The 21,338-nt window shown below is 38.5% G+C and overlaps 1 protein-coding gene across 4 annotated transcripts in view; it reads left to right on the top strand.

Annotated features, from left to right (window-relative positions):
- The window catches only part of SETD3 (SET domain containing 3, actin N3(tau)-histidine methyltransferase), a 67,433-nt gene that overhangs the window by 276 nt on the left and 45,819 nt on the right, over nt 1–21,338 (top strand). For 2 of the 4 annotated variants that reach the window (XM_089522504.1, XM_089522502.1), the window contains exons 2-6: nt 12,091–12,200; nt 12,631–12,723; nt 14,167–14,315; nt 16,532–16,604; nt 17,149–17,405. In XM_089522504.1, the coding sequence (XP_089378630.1) occupies nt 12,098–12,200; nt 12,631–12,723; nt 14,167–14,315; nt 16,532–16,604; nt 17,149–17,405 (675 nt within the window). In that variant the 5' untranslated portion in view covers nt 12,091–12,097. Of the gene's footprint in view, nt 1–59; nt 81–9,492; nt 9,644–12,090; nt 12,201–12,630; nt 12,724–14,166; nt 14,316–16,531; nt 16,605–17,148; nt 17,406–21,338 lie in introns of those variants that run through there. The other 2 variants (XM_089522505.1, XM_089522503.1) reach the window with 2 other exon arrangements.

Genomic DNA, 21,338 nt, shown 5'->3' with positions numbered 1-21,338 from the left:
ACCGGGCCTCGTCGCCTTCATCCTCTGGGGATAAAACTCGCCTCCCATGTTCTGACCCCGTGCGTGACACGCGTTCAACGGTGAACGTGTGAATCCGCCCCCTTTTCCCTGACACGGATCGCGCCTCCCCACAGGCACTCCGCGCCCCGGAATTGTTTGTTACGCCCCACGAACACGTCTCCCTCTGTCCACTCCGTACAGTTTAATAGTGCAATGGTTTTAGTTGTCAGAATTGTTTAATTTGTTGTTTTTTCAAACATAATAATAATAATAGACTTTATTTATATCCCTTTTTAACAAAAGGATCAAGAAGGCGGGCTACAAAAAAGAGACACAAACAAATACAGACATGTTTACAACTAAAAATCACATATCCCCTTAATAATAATAATAATAATAATACAACTACAAGGCAATCAAAGTGGTTTACATATTTAAAACAGAGCCCCTATATAATATATGCTACATATATTCTGGAAGAGACCCGTCTTGATGGCCTTTGTAAAAGCCTCAGGAGTGGTAATAATAATAATAATAATAATAATACATTTCCACCGTAATTAATAAACATAGAAAATGTACACTTTGTTATACTAAACAAGACACACTTGGCAAACAACATGGAAACAAGGACGATGGACAAAGGCTACTCGCATCTTAAAAGCACTCCTTAGAGATTGTAATCTCTGCGTGTTCCTTTCCTGGTTTTCTGTTTTCTGTCATCGGAGCGTTCCTTGTGACGTCTGTACTTATATTTCTAATTACAATGATTATTATTATTCAAAGATGTAGCTGTTTTATTCTGTAGAAACAGTATCTGGAGAGACCTTGCAGCACCTTTGAGACTCACTGAGGAAGAAATCGGCAGCGTGAGCTTTAATGGACTTGAGTCTCCTTCCTCAGATGCTGCATCTCAGGAACCTCAGTTATTATTTTTGTTGACTTCTTTCAAACGTTAATGAATTCCTTATATTCTCTTCAAATCACATTACTCCAAATAGGCCCAAACTAACTAAATAACAAAACAGAGCCTCCGTTTCCAAGTCGTTTTCAGACTCAGGGCAGCCCTGTCGAGGGGCTTTCTTGCCAAGATGCTGTGCTCTGTCTAAAGATATGTCAGACTTGGCCTTCCAAGCCAACGGACGTCTCCGCTTTCCAGTTTTAAACTGCAGATCACCAAATGATCCTTGGGGCGTGACCTGCTTCTGCTTCTCTTGTATTCTTCCCTTTCATTTGTTATGTTATTGAGCTGAGGAAATCATGCGTTACAGTTTCTCATAGTCTCAGTTTATAATAGGTCCATCCCCTTAGCACTGTATGTATGCATGCACATACTTTCTACATACAGTGGTCTTGAATGGTGCCATGATAGCGACTTCTTAGTCCCACCTTGTTAATTCATCCCTCCCACGGCGTCTCTGTCAACTTCAGTATATTCTTCCCTATCATCATTCTTTGCTGGATTGTCCCTTTTACTTCTTGGCTCTTTTCATTTAGTTACAAGAGCCCTCTCGCTAATACTCCCACACCAGTCTTAGCACTGTGAAGTCAAAGGCTTTCATGGCCTTTTGTGAGTTTTTCAGGCCATGTGGCCATGTTCTAGAACAGTTTGCTTCTGACATTTCGCCAGCGTCTGTGGCTGGCATCTTCAGAGAATGCCACACACAGACAGATACTGGCACAAGGACTCCAACCATCACCCAGGACAAAAAAAAGAAGCGCAATAAAAACACTGGCAGGCCCAGCAAAAAGGATCTGCAAATCCCACTTCCTGGAAGATGAATTGAAGCACCTAGACTGGGCTCTACAGGCTAATGGTTATTCCAGCTCAGACATCAGAAGGGCTGCCAGACCCAGGAATACCCAGAGGAGGGAAGACAAGCAGCTGCCCAAAGGGAAGGTATTTTCACAATATACCAAAGGAGTCACAGACAGAAAAGGGAAAGTGGTGAGGAAACACAGCCTTCAAATGATTTACAAACTGATGAAGAAAATCCAGCAAATGCTTCGCTCAGCCAAGGACCAGAGAGACCCTCTCTCAGCCGTAGGAGTTTACTGCATACCATGCGGCTGCGGACAAGTCTACATAGGGACCACCAAATGCAGTGTTCAAACAAGAATCAAGGAACACAAGAGACACTGCAGACTGGGTCAGCCAGAAAAATCAGCAGTAGCAGAACATGCCACAAACCATCCTGGGCATAAAATACTGTTTGAAAACACCGAAGTTCTGGACCATGCCAACAACTATCAGGTCAGAAATGCACAGGGAAGCCTTTGAAATCCATAAACACCAAGACAACTTCAACATGAAAGAAACCTTAAAGTAAACAAAGTTTGGCTACTAGTCCTGAAAAACACTAAAATGAAGACACAGCAAAATGCAAAAACTAAGTCTTAACACCATTTTTATTCTTGTTTTTCTGCTCTGCATCCTGTTGTTTTTTGACAGGTAACAGTGCAATCCTATGCACATTTACTCAGAAGGGAAGGCAGCTGTGTTCAATAGGACTTACTCCCTAGCAAGAGAAGTTAGGATTCATTTGCTCTTGTTCTGAACAGTAAGCCTTGCTGTGTTTGCTGGGGGTTGTTCTGAGACAGATGTGCCTAGGGTTACAGCTCACATTAACTTAATCAGGTAGTTATACTTTAGTTTGTTGATTAATAGGTTTTTCAAATTTAATTCTGTAGTTCCTGTGTTTTGCTTTCTTTCTTTCTTTCTTTCTTTCTTTCTTTCTTTCTTTCCAAGGTCTTCAGGGGAGCATTCACCACTTCTCCTTGACCTTAATGCGGGCTCTGTTTCTCTCATAAGCATACTGATAGTATCTGTTCTTTCTCTTGGTTTTTTAAAAGTAACACTGATTGTCACTGGAATCTTCTGTCACAGATACAACTTCTTTTCTTTTCCTGAAGTGTCAGCATTTAAAGTTGTAATTTTCAGGTTGTATTTTTCTCCTAATTCTGGTTTTAGCTCTATCTGGTTTCATACTGGGGACATCTATGTTCAGTCTAAAGATATTTCAGACTTTGCCTGTCAAACCAACAGTTTTAAACTGCAAATCACCAAATAATTCTTGGGGAGTGGCTGCTTCTGCTCCTAACTTGTAGTCTTCATTTTCATTTGCTGTGTTGTTGATTTGAGGAAATCATGCTTTACAGCAGTGATCCCCAAACTGTGCTCTTTAAGGGATTTTGGACTTCAGCTCCCAGAATCCCAGCTATTGACCAACATGGCTGAGGCTTTTCGGAGCTGAAGTCCAAAATCTCTTAAAAAGCAGAGTTTGGGTAACACTGCTTTACAATCTCTAATAATCTCAAATTGTAACAGGCTCATCACCTTGTATGCATGCACACACTTTCTACGTACAATGGTTTTGAATAGTGTCATGATAGCAACTTCTCCTCCCCTCCCCTCCTCTGGGCTGTACATTATAGATTAAAATATAAGATATGTAGGCTAAAGATATGTATAAATATCTTTAGATGACATAAATGTAGCCTGTGTTTTCCAACTTTTGCTACAATTTTGTGAAATCTCTTTTTATTTATTATCTTTCAGACTAATATACTTCTGTGTGTGTGTGTGTTTGTGTGTGTGTGTGTGTGGTGTGCCTTCAAGTGGTTTCCGACTTATGTCCATCCTAAGGAGACCCTATAATGAGGTTTTCAAGGCAAGATTTGTTCAGAGGAAGTTTGTCATTGTCTTTCCCCTGAGGCTGAGAGAGTGTGACCATGGGTTTACATGGCTGAGCCAGCATTTGAACCCTAATCAGTTTTTATTTCAGAGGAGGTTTGCCATTGCCTTCCTTTGAGGCTAAGAGAATGTGACTTGCCCAAAGTCACTCAGTGGGTTTCCATTGCTGAGCTGGGATTCGAAACCTGGTCCCCAGAGTCATAGTCCAACACTCAAACCACTATGCCATGCTGACTCATTGTGTGAGGCTTTCCCCCTCTGCAGTAATCTGACTTGTCTTTTTCAGCACCCCAATTGTTTGCTTTTTAATCTGCACATAAATGAACAAGTGTAGCAGCAGCCCTGCTGACTGGACTGTTGTGAGGTGAACATGAGTCTTGTCTGCACATGAGTACTTTTAAGAAGGTCCCTCTTTGTTTGTTGGGACTTTTCTCCCTTTTTCAAGATACAGAGGATTGCAGTCCCAAGGGACAGCCTTCACGCCCAACTTGTCAGTGTGTGCCTTCAAGTTATTTCCAACTTATGGTGACCCTAAGGTGAGGCTATCATGGGGTTTTCTTGGCAAGATTTCTTAAGAGGACGTTTTGCCATTTGCCTTCTTCTGAGGCTGAGAAGTTTGACTTGCCCAATTGGTTTACATGGCTGAGCTGGGATTTGAACCCTTGTCTCTAGAGTCATAGTCCAACTCTCAAACCACTACACCACGCTTTCATTTAAAAACACAGCAGCAACTATGCTACATGCCTGTACCTCCTATATTCATCTCCTGCAGAGGTTTCCCAACTCCATGCCTCTTTATCTACTTCTTTTGCCTGCCTGCCTCCCTCTCTTAGTAAAATCACAGCCCACACATTCATGGTTTGCTGTGCAGTTTGTTGAAACTGTGTGTGTTACAGTACATCTTATTGGACTAAGGCTTCTGTGGCTTCCAGTGCCCCATGCTGTTTGTCATAACATGGCTTGACTTGTCACTGTGTCACCATGAAACCCGCAATCTTCTGATCTGTCCTACCTTCTTAGTCCCACTTTGTTAATTCATCCCTCCCACGGTGTCTTTGTCAACTTCAGTATATACTTCCCTATCATCATTCTTTGCTGGATTGTACCTTTTACTTCTACACTCTTTTCATTTAGTTAAATGAGCCCTCTTGCTAATACACCCATCCTAGTTGTAACACTATTTTTATTCTTGTTTTTTGTGCTCTGCATCTTGTTGTTTCTTGGCAGGTAACAGTACAATCCTATGTATATTTAACTCAGAAGGCAACTGTGTTCAATAGGACTTGCTCCCTAGCAAGAGGAGTTAGGATTCATTTGCTTTTTTTCTAAACAGTAAGCCTTGCTGCGTTTGCTGGGGGTTGTTCTGAGATAGATGTGCCTAGGGTTACAGCCCACATTAACTTAATCACGTTGTTATACTTTAGTTTGTTGATTAATAGTTTTTTCAAATTTAATTTTGTGGTTCCTGTGTTTTGCTTTCTTTCTTTCTAAGGTCTTCAGGGAAGCATTTATCGCTTCTCCTTGACCTTAATTCCGGCTGTGTTTCTCTCATAAGCATACTGACAGTATCTGTTCTCCCCCCCCCCCACCTTTTTTTTTAAACAACACTGATTGTCACTGGAATCTTCTGTCACAGATACAACTTCCTTTCTTTCCCTGAAGTGTCAGCATTTCAAGTTGTAATTTTCAGGTTATATTCCTCTCCTAATTCTGGTTTTAGCTTTATCTGGTTTCATACTGGGGGCATCTATGTTCCGTCTAAAGCATATTTCAGACTTTGCCTGTCAAACCAACAGACATCTCCACTTTCCAGTTTTAAACTGCAAATCACCAAATAATTCTTGGGGAGTGACTGCTTCTGCTTCTAACTTGTATTCTTCATTTTCATTTGTTATGTTATTGATCTGAGCATGCTCACACTTTCTACGTATAATGGTCTTGAATAGTGTCATGATAATGCCTTTCCTCCTCCCTCCCCTGGGCTGCTGATTACAGATTATAATATGTAGTCTAAAGATATAAATATTTATATCTTTAGACTACATAACTCTAGTCTATCTTTTCCAACATTTGCAACAGATGGTTTTCTTACATTTTTGTTATCTTTCAGTGTAATATACTTCTGTCTGTCTGTGTGTGTGTACCTTCAAGTCATACCCTACTTGTGGCAACCCTAATGCAAACCTGTCATGAGGTTTTCTTGGCAAAAGTTGTTCATGGGGTCTTTACCATTGCCTTTTCCTGAGGTTAAGGGTATGTGACTTGCCCAAGGTCACCCAGTAGGTTTCATAGCCAAGCTGGGATTCAAACCCAAAGTCCAATACTCAAACCACTATACCACACTGGCTCAAGAATGGTAATGAGAGCAGAAAAAAAGATGGGCAAGCTGCTAAATTGATATTCCTCAGTGTTCTCTTTAGTAAACTGGTGGCTGAAGTAAAATAAACCATCAAGCTCCTAGCTATTCCTTGTTCTACAGATTACAGAGGCATATATCCTTTTTAGTGCTTATGGTAAACTAATAATTTAAAGGTTTGCCTTTATGGGAGTTTTTTTTTTAATTAGATTAACTCTAGGACCAAAACACACTGGAGAAATAATCCAGTTTGAGACCACTTCAACTGCTAGGTAATTTAGGAACTGTAGTTTATTGTGGCACCAGAGCTCTTTTACAGGGAAGCTAAATGTCTCACAAAACTATAGTTTCCAGATTTACCTAGCAATGAGCCACGGCAATCAAAATAGTCTCAAACTGGATTATTTCTGCAGTGTGTTTTGGGCCTCTAGAGATCCTTTCTGTAACTGAGGTTTTGAATTTTGAAAGATAATAATAAACAATACTGTATTTGTGGCTCCTCTTACTCTGTTCTGGTATGACAGACATTGTTTGAGAAAGTGGCAAAAGGCCACTTCAGTGGCTATGCTTGTGTTAATGTGTGTGTTTTTAGTGACTGTAAATTGCTTTAAAAGCCACAAGAGAACCCTGCAACCATATGCTGTCTCAAAATGAAATGATAATTCACCTTTTTCTTCCTGTCAGTTCAGTTATATTTTCTCAAAACCAGGGAAGTGTGGTTTGGTTTTAGGTCATTTTTTTTCAGAGTTAGTACTGTATTGTCATTTCGTTTAGCTGATACTATATATTTGAAAGGTATATTCTTCTGTCATCTATCATGTGATGTGTGCCTCCAAAATCTCCGTTGATTCTAATGGCCATAGATTATTGAGAAAAATTGCATGTAATATAAAAGCCTGATCAGTCAGGCATCAGGTTTAGACTTGCAGTTAATTAAATAAGATGGCATACTTTTCTGATATGTGATCCTGATAAGATAAAAACTCTTTTACTGGGGGTTGAAGTGAGCTTTGCTATGCAAAGCTGCTAAAACCTAATTTTTAACCAATTTGTTGAATGCGCCAGGAAGACTCTTATCTAACATTCTACTATTATGGTTCATACCAGCAGAATTCGTTCTTTTTAAAACAGAATATCTAGTTCAGTCAGTCAGTTTATGAAAGAAAGATATCAGTTACATCAGCCAAAGTACTAATTTGGGGATGTTGCAAAACATACTATTGGCAGATGTTGGTGGCTTAAGTTCTTTCTTCTTCTCACCAAGCTTGCCTGCTAGCTTCTCAGAAATACCTGTTTGACCACAACTGAGTGCTGCACTGAATAGACTACGGGCCAATAGTGGAGCAGTTACATTTTCAAGAAGTGGAACATGTTGGAAGTTAAGACTTCTGTTAAATTCTCCTTGGTTTCCTAGACCTTTACCCTTTGAGAGATTAGAGGACGTTAAGTATGGGAACCACAGGATTCAGATACTGCTTTCCACTTTCAGCAGAATCTGCAAAAAATATTTTGCCTTGCTTTCTGCAGATTGATTCTGCAAAAGTTATTGTGTGTGTTTATGCCATGTGCTGTTACAAGCCAGAGATCCATGGAAATTCTGGCTTGTCATTTATGAGCAGTGATCATACATGCTGCTTGATCAACTCTTGCTTTTAGGGTAGGAGTGGCTGGACAAAGGACGGGGCTTTATATCACAGTTAGTTTGTTGTGTCTCACAGCTGGCAGCTTCTCTACACTGATTTATTCCTTCTCCACAAATTAGAGAAAGAAGTTTGTTTAGCTGCTCCAGTTGCAAGCTGCAGCACACTGCTTCTTCACAGCAAGCCAGGGCTCTTGCAGATCCCCAGTTCTTTGTGTTGTACAACTATGCTTTTAAGTGAAATTTTGAAAAAGCCTTTCTTCATATAAGCCAGCTTTATTTAGTTCTTACAGATGAACTTGGGGACATTATATACCACTTTTCATTATAAAATTACAACCTTGTTTGAATCTTGTACTCAATCAATAATTAACTTTATAGTAGCTTGGACTTTGAAAACAATTAAAAGGGATTTGGAAGGGATTTAACTGGCTTTATGCAGAGTACTTAGACTACAGTTACAAATATTTCTTCTTGAGTGCCTTTTTTAGGAGACTCCATTTAACTTCAGTCTTGGTAATGGTAAAAATTTAGCTTATTTTTCTCGAACAGCTCTGGACTGGCGGCTAAGGAGAATGCGAGTTGAAGCTCAACAGATTTGGAGGGCAACAAGCTTGGGAAGTCTGTTCCAAAGGCTTTTAAAAGTGAATGTATCCGTGGGTGCTTATCACGACTGCTTAGTTACAGCATATGTTTTTGATATATTAAGAGCAGGTGCAAGCTTACAAATAAATCCTGGAAATAAATAAACTTAGACAATATAAATATAAGGATTTTTAACAGTAATAATTGCATATTCTTTTCCTGTTTACTATTTTCTCTGCTTCCATTCGCTCTGTTCTTATTCAATGTTAAAATTTAAGATTGGAGGTGCAACAATCCTTTGTGCAACTATCTGCCCTCTTTTTTTCCCTTTACTGTACTCACTAATGGCTTTACACAGGCTGCATCTCCACTGCAGAAATAATCTAGTTTGACATCACTTTAACGGCTGTGGCTCAGTGTTATGGAATTCTAGGAATTGTAGCTTGTGGCACCAGAGCTCTCAGAAAGAATCCCATAGCACTGAGCCATGGCAGTTAAAGGGGTGTCAAACTAGATTAGTTCTTCAGTACAGATGGAGCTATAAATGGATTTTATAAATTCTGCTCACACTTCCCTTCTTTTCCTTTTCTTTTCTGGGATTTCCCCAGTGGCTGAGCTCAATTTATACCTTCAGTCCTCGACCCTTAGCTATCTCTAGTAAAATCCAGTAATAAAAAACAATGTGTCATTCATGTCTGGCGTTGGCAGTCAACTAACATTGCTAGCCATCTGAATAATAATACACTCACTGTCCTTATGTGTGTGCGTGCACGTGTATATATATATATATATATACACACACACATTGGGCATCTTATTTTTCTGTTGGTGCATTTGTCACTCTGCTGTTTCATGCTTTTCATGAAAGCCCTGGGTATTAACCCGGGTCAATTGCAGGAGTACAGTACAGTGTTTCCTTAGAACTTATTTTTCTGGAACCTTTCAGCGATTCATACATCCTGTATTTGGAAGTAGGCTCCCTGCATTAGTTACTTTGCCATAGGTTTGTAAAGAACAAAAAATAAAAACATTCTGGGGGAGGGGAATCCATAGGTTTTTGTTTAAATGAGGTTTTTTTAAAAAGTTTCAGCTGTGTGTTTTGTTGCTGCAGTTTTTGTACTTCTGGGAAAATTGTTGAAAATTTGAACTTAATGCATGTATACAGACTTAGATCTTAAAATGTTTTCATTTAAGTGAATTGATAAAGACAACGTTCCCATTCTTCAGCAGCTCTCCCAAATTCTACACATGGAAAGTGCTTGCTCCTCTCCTGAGGAATGATCAGTTTTCCTCATCTCTGCTGTGTCACAGTTCAGGAGAATCCCTCACAACCCTCATAAAGATTTTCATCTAGGACTTCAGTCACAAGGTCTGCTTGCCTATCTTATCTCAAAGGACCTCTTTCAGCCACACATCCCTCCATGCATTGATATGAGAATTTTACAGTCCCCCTACAGGATTAGCAGATGGAATATATTGCTGCATGTTGTATAATCCAAGTTCCTGTAATACGTCATCCCAAACCCTATCGGGTTCACTTAGAGCAGTTTTTCCCAAACTTTGGTACACATATTTTGGACTTCAACTACTTAACTGCTGACCAAGTTGATTAGGACTTCTGGGAGTTGAAGTCTATAACTCCTGGAGGACCAAAGTTTGGGAATTGCTGATTTAGAGGTTGAAAAGCATAGGTTTCATATAGAGGTTGAAAAATATGTGAGGCAACAAGGGACGTTGTGGCCATGGGTTGGAACAGAAGATTCACTATAACAGTGTACCTCCCAAGTCCAGAAAGTCACCCGGGTTGGTGGCATTGAAATTTGCTGAGACATACAGGAGAATTATCACTGTTGAACTCTCTGTACCTGTTCCCAAGTGTATGTCATCCACCAGAATGACCATGGATGTTTCCATCCCCAGCCCAAGTCTGAAACCAAATTGGAGTGGAGTCAGATCATCAGTGTCATCCAACTGTATGCATTGTCTAAAAGCAAGCACAAGTCTAAAATACACAAACAACTGGTTAAAACTTTTGAATTATGCCTTTAAATTTATACAGCCTAAGTAGTAGTTTCAAACCAATATATTCTTTAGTTTTTTGTGGGTTTTTCAGGCTATGTGGCCATGTTCTAGCAGAGTTTCTTTCTGACGTTTCGCCAGCCACAAATGCTGGCGAAACATCAGAAAGAAACTCTGCTAGAACATGGCCACATAGCTCGAAAAACCCACAAAATACTATGGATGCCGGCCATGAAAGCATTTGACTTTACAATATATTCTTTATTTATGTTTCAGTAGATATACTTTAAAATAAAATGATTTAATATGAGGTTGTGTGTGTGTGTATCCTATTTTGCTATGCTGTAATTGTTTTCATTTCTTGGCCTTTCTTATTCTCTTGAGATAATATATTTGCACAAATATAGTGCATTGTGCAGCAATTCAGTCTTAAAGTTATGCACATGTTTTCAGAGTTTTTCCTAATAGTACCATAATACATCTTGACTGGAATCACACTGTAATAAAAAAAATTGCAAAATCTTACACTGGCAAACTTATATTTATTTACTGCAAAATATTTGTCCATTGAAAATGAGTGCCTTTTGATGGAAGGTATGAGTGCACATTTTTGTTGACTAAAGCTGGTGTGTGGGAAGGAAGCGAATATATTTGTGTCTCATCAAGGAGGGATTTTTGGTGGAACACAAGTTCAAAGCTGAACATCACATTAGATTTTTTCCTGTGAGAGCGAGTGGGAGATTGGTTAAACTCTTGCTTCTTTGTGCCAAGTTAGTTGCATCTTCTATTTTTGGATATGTAGTTTAGGTACATATACCCAAACATACTTGCCACAATTGAAAGTTTCTTCTTTAGTGCAGATCTCTGTACTTTTCCAGAAATCTGTTTTGTGGATACATTCATGCCAACATGTAAAATAAAGCATTTTAAGCTCTGGTTGCTTGTGCAGGTGGGCATTACTTACCCTAATTTACCATCCCAGTCCTTACTACATGAATTTAAATCCCGTTGAATCATTAGGTTTAGAGAGTACCAAAGCACACTGCAGAAATAATCCAGTTTGAGTCCGCTTTAACTGCCCTGGGTCAATGCTAGGGAATTCTGGGATGTTTTGTCAGAGAGCTCTGGTGTCAAAACAAACTACTTATCCCAGATTCCATAGCACTGAGTCAGGGCAGTTAAAGTAGTGTCAAACTGGATTATTTCTGCAGTATGTTTTGGCCTAAAGTTAACAAACAGCAAAAAAGTCTATTGTTTCTATAACACATGTAGTTGGTTTTTTTCAAAATGCTGCTCCTTATTCTTCTGCTGATAATGTATATCTTATTTTTATAAGATTAAAGCCCAACTCTATTTATACATATAATTGTGCTAGTTAAATGTGTGCCACATGCATTTCTGCTTACAATAGGTATAAATGATCTACCTTTCAAGTGTTACTGGTGAAGCTTAAAACAGTTATTCTAGGTCAGTGGTTCTCAAACCTTAATCTTCTAGATGTTTTAGACTTCATCTGTCAGCATCCTAGACCATTGGTGACCTGGGCTTCTAGGATCTGAAGCCCCAAATATCTGAAAGACTGAAGACTGAGAATCACTATTCAAGAGTGTATTACTTTTGTTTTTCTTAGAAACCTCCACGGTATTTGTTTACCTCTTTTTTCCATCATTTCTTCCCCTCCTAAGAGATTCAGTATGTTGGCTTCTGTGATAAAAGCAGAGTTGTTACATAACTGTTTTTTTTTAAAAGCATAGCTTTTTAACACAAGACTTTTGTTTATTTTGCTAACTATTAAAGTTCAAAGATGGGGAAGAAAAGCAGAGTCAAAACTCAGAAGTCAGGTACTGGAGCTACAGCTGCAGTCTCGCCGAAAGAAATGCTGAATTTGATTAGTGAATTATTACAGAGTAAGTATATTAACCCAAACTTCTGGGATGGGAGTAAGGAATAAGATGAGAATGTGAATAGTGTCATATGCTGAATTAATATAATTTGGCCACCCTACCTGTTTTTGTAGCCCCAGCTTCCACAGAATTCAATAGCAGGCCTCAAGTAAAACCTGCCTTTTTATCCTAAAACAGTGTATTCAAGGAACATGTGCCTTATTTTAGAGAGAATGTAACTTATTGTGTTTGTACATCCATCAGATTTTGGGTTGTAGCTCCCAAACTGACAAAGGTCTTACCACTATCACCATTTCTAATATATCCTTCCTAGTAATTGAAATTTTCTGATGAAATTCAACATAGACACCAGTGACTGATGCTCTCTTAATACTAAGGAAAGAATGAAAGCTAAATTGCAATGAATAAAATGTTTTATTGTTTATTCTTTAAGAATGCAGCAGTCCAACTCCAGGTCCTGGAAAAGAGTGGGAAGAATATCAGCAAATTCGAGCTCTTGTGGAGAGAATTCGTAAAAAACAGAAAGGTAAGCAAGAAAGGGGGTTTGTATTGTTCATTGACAGAAGTAATATTTCATGAAAACATGAAGCAGTTTTTAACTCGTATTTTTTATATTTGTAAGCTTTTCCTCTGAAACATAGAATGGCTAATATTCAGAAGTAATCCCCCCAAAATGTATAGAAAGTCTGCAGCTCTTGAACAGCTCAAAACGTTGATTTGCTGACAAACTTAGCAGTATCTTCAGTAATTATTATTATTTGGCTTTTAACATTTTAAAGCAAGTAACTGCACTTCAAAATGTATTTCCTGTTAAAATAATTGTTAGTGCAAAATTAATACAGAACCTTCAGTGATCTCATTTTATAACAAAGCAAAGTGAGAACTGAACACAGTGTTTTGTTTCTATAGACAATTTTGGTCTTTAGATTTTACTTTGTTTTTTCCTTCCTCTGATTTGTAGCATCACAATTACAAAAAACTAATCAGAATGTATTTTGGGTATGGGGAATTATAATTGTAAAATGGCACATGTGGGAAGTAATCTACTTTCAGTTTATATACTGAAAAACAATTCTTATATTGGTCACCAAAGGATTCGGTGTTCATATTTTCTCAAAAAGGGAGAACAGCCTAGGCCTTCTGCTCTAGAGACTCTCTTTCCATTTATATACAGAATTAGAAATAGGGACAATATTACAGTGAAATAATATAGGTAGTTCAAAATGCCTTTTGAAATTATTACAACAATTTACAAATGCTAATGAACAATTTTCATTTTGTGAATTTCTCTCATAATGTAATCTGTCAGTTTCACTGTTTCACCACTTTGCCATTACTTTTTAAAACAGTCCTAAATATAAATTGTGAAAAGGCTGTGACTTTATTATATTGCTAGTGAGAATATGAGCAAAGTGAGATATGCACACCCTGCCCCAGATTTCAGAATACAAGGAAAGAATAAATTGGCACAAATTTCAGATTCCTAATAATCATAGGACAGAAATTGCTAGTTGGTCTTATACTTTCTGATATTTAAAGCCAGAAGCCACAGCACTGTGAGAAGTTTGAGAATTGCAAGTACTCCTTATGATCAAGGTTGTCTTTTTGTTTGAAAACTCTAATGATTTGGGATTGCTATGATGAACAGACATATTCTGTACTTTTTCAAGAGGACAGTGGAAACCAAACAGTGATGAACAGTTATGTACTTTTTAACCATATTTTACTGTTTAATTTTATAGTTGGGAGGGAAGGTTGGGCCGGGGTCTTGTGGGGGTTTGTTGTTTTTATTGTTGTATATTGTATTAACTCTGCTGTTACCCACCTCGATCCTCAAAGCAGAAGAGGAGGGATATAAATAAATATTTATTATTATTATTATTATTAGTGGTAGTAGTAGTATGCTTATATGCTAAGTAGTAGTGGTGATTCACCATGTGTTTTTGTCTGTCATTAAATATGTACTTAGGTTTGTCTGTTGTATTTGATGGTAAAAGAGAAGATTATTTCATTGAACTAATTAAGTGGGCCAGAGAGAATGGTGCATCCACAGAGGGTTTTGAAGTGGCTAACTTTGGAGAGGAAGGTTTTGGTTTGAAAGCCACAAGAGAAATAAAAGTGAGTATAACATAACTTTGATAAGTAGAATTCAGAGGCATAGCCATGTGATTTTGGAATATCAATATTGCTTTTGCATAATGCTAGCAGAGACGTAGCCAGGATTTTAGGAAGGGGGGGGGTCCAGACTAAGTGCCACCATTATAATGGGGCTTGGGTGCAGCGGCGCAGCAGCACACACCATTCATTTTTCTAATGGAAGGGGGGGGGGGTCCAGACCCCAAGATCCCCCCCCCCTTGGCTACGTCCCTGATGCTAGCTTGGAAAAGTATATTGGGAATGATTTCACAGGTGGAAATCATGTAAACCAAGGAAGTCCTGGGTGGCTTGGAATTCACATGAAAGGAGCATAGCTCCCAAGACACTATCTACAGGATGCAGTTTTGCATTCTGACACTCTTGCTCCCCACGCCCTCATAGCAGAAGATCAGCCACCAAATTGTCTGAAAGTAACTTCTAGTTCCTAGAACATTGCTTCTAATTGCCAGAAATGACAGTGGGATTGCAACAAGCTTGTAATGACCCTCCAAGAATCTATGCCTGTGCTCCTGATTTAATCTGTTATTATGTTTTGGGAAATTAATTAACAACTAAGTATCCAACTGGGCTTTCTGACCAATAGTGTTTCCCCAAATCCTGGCTGAGACCCAGGGACTCTTGTAGATTAGCAGGATTCTTCAAAAGCCTGACTTCGTAAGATCACAACATTCTAATTATTTCTTGAAGGGTAGAAAAATGGGGTGCAGGCCTCAGTTGCATTTCCTTGTCATGCCCAGGTTGGTCTGTGTTCTTGGCTGCAGCTTTGTTTATTTGTTACATTTATATTTAACTTTTCTTTTCAAGAACTCAAGTGGCTATATAGAGCTGCTACATTTTCTCCCACCCTGACCTGAGCTAATTTAGCTACAGTAAACTGCTGTTATCATCATAGTTTCAAATTAGACTGTATTCCCCTTGGGTTTTTTGTGTATGTCATTCAGAAGCACTGATATGGTGCTCCACACCCAGCGAACATTTCAGTAATTTCAGTTTTGGAAAAGCAGTTCATGGAAGAAAACCTAAAACTCTAAATTTTAGTTTGTAATACTATAATGAGAATATATCTTGAGTAAATAGTATTAAGATGGATTTTAAAAGTTTGTTTCCACTACAGTTTTGGTAAATGGTTTAGGATCTTTGTTATTATTTTGTCCTGCCATTTAACATGGGCATACAGTAACATTTAGTGGTGTTTAAAGTGAGTGAGTGAGAGTAGTGTTGTAATTACAATTTCAGGCAGCAGCCATCCCCTTTCAATAGTTCACTCTCTACTTTCTCCTGAGTTTTTTTCTTAGCCAGTTGACAACTCCTTCCTACTATTCCTACCACTAGCAGGAAGATGACGAGGGGTAAAAAACCAGATTTTTCTGCTTCTTGATGCTTTCTCCACTGCTTCCCACCTGGAAAGCATAGCATGACATCCACTCCAGTGAGCTCTGCCTTCTGCTTTTGCTTTCTTGCCACTTTGAGAAAAGGACAAGGAGAAAGGATGACTAATTGCTTTAAGAGTTCTGTTGTCTTTCCTGGCTAACAAGTAAAGTATGTGGCCCTTCAACAGCTGCTAGCTTGGATTAGATGTCATCATTTGAAACCATATGGCTGTCTGTTAAAGTAGCCAGTAGCCCTAAAGGCAAAAGAGGCAATGACAGGTTGAGTATTTCTTATCCAGAATACTTGGAACCAGAAGTGTTTTGCATTTTGGATTTTTTCCCTGATTTTGACATGTTTGATTATACATAATGAACTATCTTGGAACTGGAACCCAAGTCTAAACATGAAATTTACACATAGGCTGAAGGTACTTTTATACAATATTTTAAAATAATTTTGTGCATGAAACTAGGTTTGTGTACTTTCAAGTGTCAGAAAGCAAAGGTGTCACTATCTCAGTCACCCATGCAAAAAGTTTTACATATTGGAGCATTTTAGATTTTTGAATAAGGAATACTCAACCTGTATGGTAGTCCCTGATCTTTTCAGTGATACACAGGTAAACAGCAATATCTAGCTAACCATTGTTGTGACTGAGACACTTGTGAGATAGGAAATACATCTGAAAATAATTTGCTACTCATCAGACCAGTGATATTTGGTATGCACGGCAAAAAGAGAATTCCTAGTTATATATGCTGTCTGCTTACTCATAAAATACTGTGAACTTTTCCTTGCTTTTTTAGGCAGAAGAGCTCTTTCTCTGGGTTCCCAGAAAGATGCTGATGACTGTTGAGTCTGCTAAAAATTCAGTCTTGGGTAAGGAGGATTTACAAGTGTGTTTATAGATATTCCTTTCATATTGAGGGGATGTTCTTCAGCATGACGCTGAATAATCAAATACAGTTACAGTTGGTTGGTACCTGTTGTGGAAATAATAAATCAAGAGCTCTGGGTATGAGAACATTTCTTCTAATATCTTAAATTTTACTTTTTCATTTCTTCATACCTTTCCACCTCTTGATATTGCCTTTGTAGAGATGAATATAATCCATGTACATCCAGGTTTTTCCCATCATAAATCCCATGAATGCCATAGTTGAAATACAGTAATGTGTTTGGGAAGTCAGTAATGACTATGGGAAGTCAGTTCAGGGTGTAGAAATGTTTCACAGAAATTAATGAACCACTTTTTGTAAAATGTTTTGGCAGAAATGTGAATATAGAAATTTCATGTGTGTTACTGCAAAACTGACTTCTTTCTGTTGGTGATTTGTTTTTTGTTTTTTAAATGATAACTTCTTATGCATTGGCATTTCTATTTTGAAGAGACTGAGATTCTCTTATGGGTTATTTCTTCTAGGATCTTTGTATTCTCAAGACCGAATTCTCCAAGCCATGGGCAACATTACACTAGCATTCCATCTTCTGTGTGAACGATGCAACCCCAATTCTTTCTGGCTGCCTTACATCCAGACTCTCCCAAATGAATACAATACTCCTCTTTACTTTGAAGAAGATGAGGTTCAGTATCTTCAGTCAACTCAGGCCATACATGATGTATTCAGCCAATATAAAAACACCGCTCGACAGTATGCTTATTTTTACAAAGTTATCCAGGTAAGAGTCTAAAAGAGGTTATTTTTATATGATTAATTAAAATTCAGTATTAGAAGTTTTTTTTGCAGTGGAAGAAAAGTACACTGCATAGTGCAGTACTGTAGTGTATTGCGTAGGGCAGTTTATGACACTCCCCTTCTCTTGTCAGAAGACAGAGATAGGGGAAGAGTGCTCTCTCGCCAACTGCAGCTGAAGGAGTCAGCACAGCACAGTTTTCTCACTGTTCCCCTTCTCCTCCCTTGCTTTCATTTTGCCTACTTTCCAGCCTGTTCAGAAGGGGAGAAAAAGCTGCCACTATCACCCTGCTCTTCCAGGAAGAGCCAGCAGCTTCTTGACTGTTTGGCTAGAGAAATAAATCCCAGGAAAAATAACTAGGGAAAAAATGTTGCTCATTTTCCCCTGGAAGACTTCTTTCCCCCGCCCACCAAAAATTTTTGAAAACAATGGTTATGCAGTATTTTCTTGGCAGTGATTAAAATTTTGAAGACAGGGTGTTCCAGTATTTGCTCCCCTCACATTGCTTCTAAGAACTATATGGCAGGTAGATTTTTATGTAATACTATGTACAGTATTTCACATCATTACAATTCATGGTCCTGTCCCATCCTGTTCCCACCCCCATTGCTTTTATGTGAATAAATGTGTTAGGTTGGCCTGACTATGGAGGCGAGAGGAGACAAAATAACTTCCTTTGCTTTACTAATGTTATTTTTTTCTCTCTCTTAACTAGGGTTTGGTTTTTTGGCAGATGCACATAAACTAGCAAAACCAAAGTTTCCTTATACTTCAGGTGTTTCTTGTAGTTCAGTCCCTAGTATTTCCAATTATAACAAAAATATAATTTAAAAAATAAACTCCACTTGTAAGTATTTTCTAAATGAAGTGTCCTTTTAATATATCAGTCATGATAATTTTATGCCAAACCAAGTTATGCATAATGTATTTTTGTTCTTAAAGTAACAAAGTGACATTAAATCTTTAAAGTATACTAATACTGATTTTTTTTTTAAAAAAATGTGTATAATTTCCAAGAAAAAATGGGAAAATGGGTTTTTTTCCTCCATGGCTTCAACATTTTTGAAAATTTTCTGCACCCAGTTCTATGATCTTTAGAGCAGGTTGTCTGGATGAGGTGGGTCTGACTTAGAAAGTTGCCTGTGTTATCTTCAAAGCCTGGCTCTGAAGACACACAAAGTCAGGCAGTAGAGCAGGTTGTTAGTGGCAGCGACATTCTTTATCCCTTTTACTGGGCAAGCAGACAAGTGAAAGGGAAGAATAGATGAAGGGTGAGCCATGCTGCACTTCTTGTTTGGATGCAGGTGGCAGCAATAATATTTTCCCCTACCTTGTCATCTGAGGGTTGTGAATTGTTTTTACTGCATAACATCATTCCAGGTGGCGTTTTGAGTGGTTTTCAAGTGAAACTTTGGAACTGTCATGAAAACTGGGGTGGGGGTAGGATCTAGGTTGGGGGTGGCATGTAGCCTATAAGCACACTTTCCCCACTCTTGTTATAGTAGGATCTCAGTGTAAAATAGACAAATGGTTATTGAATTTCAAAGGGATTGGTCTATCATAGAGCAAGTAACTCCGTGAGTAAAGAGACAGTTATTTCCTGTGCATTCATTTATCTTCTGCTGTTTCTGATCAAGGATTTTATAATCCAAATCCTATTCCAGACATTTAAACCTACATTTTGGGGAGGGGACACATTGTTGTTGTAGAGAATCTAAACTGTTAGGGAAGGGAGGAAATTAGTGCATGCATGAGAATTCCCCTGGTAGCTGACCTGTCATTGGTGACAGAAAGCCAGGTGTGTTTGGCAGTGTTGTTTATGGGTATGCTTGTAGGCCTGCTATTGTCTCATCACATTCCCATGTCATCCTTGATTGTGGAGGTGAAATGTACTGAGGATGTATTAAAAAATGGGAGTTTTTAGAAAAGAAGATCCTTGTAGTTGTTTCATGGGCTACAGTATCACAGCACGGTCTATACACATGAGCAGGATACCACAGGCCAACCCTATGGTCCTGGCCTGTTCCTATCCCCAGAACCTACCTGAACTGGTATGACAACAGATGACTGTTCACGTGCCCACCCACATTACCTGCTGCCACTGCCATTTCTCCTGTGAAGGCCCCCCACCACAGCCCATAAGGGCAAAAACAGAACACCTGGCTTAACCCATGTGGCCAGGCACCCCCTTCCAATGTCACAGGCCACAACTGGGACTCTCACAGGTGATGCAGCAGTGGCCACGGGTAAGGAAGTGCATGGCCTTGGGTCTGTTGGCTGTCACAGCAGTTTCTAGGAAACTTGGCCACAAACAGCTGGTTTTAAGCTCCTTTTGGGCTAATGTTATGCCAAAACTGCTGGATTGCCATTTGTCCTGGCTGATCTTGATCTGAGGCTGCTGACCTGCAGCATCAACACAGGATAACGCCAGACTGGGAGGAATAGAGCCCTTATGTTAAAGGATTTGTCTGGGACTAAATGCCTTTGTGTAGTGAAATTGCTCTTGGGTACCATTTATCTGACAGCTCCCTGTAACTGGCAAGCCTATAGACTCTTTTAAGAGAAGCAGGTTTAGGGATGAGTCACAGAAGTGGGAGGAGAGTACTCTTTCATTGCCAAAAGTGGTATTAGTCTCTTGTACCACCTTACTCATTCTTAATTCACATACAACTTTTTACCAAGTGTTTCTACCTTTTAGGCATTTCCTCCCCACATTGTACTTGGGTTTGTGAGTGTTCTTAGTTTTGTGGTATCACAGGTGTAACGTGGCTGTGTATGAGTAAGTAAGGCTTCATATTGTTAATATTAGAAGATAAAGGCTGTTGAAGTAAAATGTGTTGGCATTAGGCTTCAGTTTGTTTTTTAAATATCATGGAAACACTTCTTGGGTAACTGTTGAGTGCTTCATCAGTGCGTTATTGCAATAAATACTTCCAGTATAGAGATGGGTGCATCATGTAGCAACAGTGTTTCAACCATCTCTATTTAATGGGGCAAAATCTCAGTTGAAACATAATCTACTTCCTGCCTCTCTTTATTGAATTGTAATGTCTATTTACAATTATTTAGACATTTTTAAAATATTTTGAAATGAAAATTTTGTATATAATATTGCCATAAAAACACTTTGAAAAGTAGGTTAGACAAAATAGTCCCAGTTTGCCTTTAAAGCTACATGAGATTTAAAAGAAAAAACAGGATATGAAAAATAGCAGTACTGAGTTTCCATAGTATCATTGATCTCCTGAGCATAATCCTTTCCTTCATTACAAGCTTTCTGTTTATACAGAGACTGTCTTGTTTTTGTGCTTTAGGAGTCTAGGTTGCTCTAAAGTTGCAGTATTATCACTTGATGGTATTTATAATCTGGGCAGTTCAAACCAACTCTGGCTAAATCTAGTCTATTTGTAATAGAATTATGTAGGATTGAAAGATTCATATTTCTTCTTTTGGAACAGGAGGTGCTATATTAATGAGATGCCAATGTCACAAACAAGTTCCAGCATTGAAAAAAAGAAAACTGGCAGCACAAGGCATCCACTGTTGCTTTAACTGTTAGGTTAACCAATCTTTATGCTTGCCATATGTTATCTTACTGTTAAGTTAGTAAAGTGTACCATTGAATGATTTGCTATCTAGATTATAACTTGTATGTAATTTTGGCATTCAAGAGTAGACAAGTGTGATCATCAACTTGCCAAAATTCCTGAGTGAGAGGTGTTCCTTAGGGGAATAATTGGTATGTATTCTTTGACAAACCTTTTAAAATGTGTGTTACATCTAAAACATGTTTTAGTAACACAGTGTCCTGTCCTTGTCTAAATTACAGTCGCATTGCTTATCTGAAATTTGGAATCCAGATTAGGTTCAACTACTGGAGACTTTTAAACAGATCTTCAATTACCATCTGTCAGGGGT

This window comes from Sceloporus occidentalis, unplaced genomic scaffold (assembly GCF_023333645.1).
Source record: "Sceloporus occidentalis isolate IW3139 unplaced genomic scaffold, rSceOcc1.0.p SCAF_4, whole genome shotgun sequence".
NCBI classification, from domain to species: domain Eukaryota; kingdom Metazoa; phylum Chordata; class Lepidosauria; order Squamata; family Phrynosomatidae; genus Sceloporus; species Sceloporus occidentalis.
This window is presented reverse-complemented; position numbering and strand designations above follow the sequence as displayed.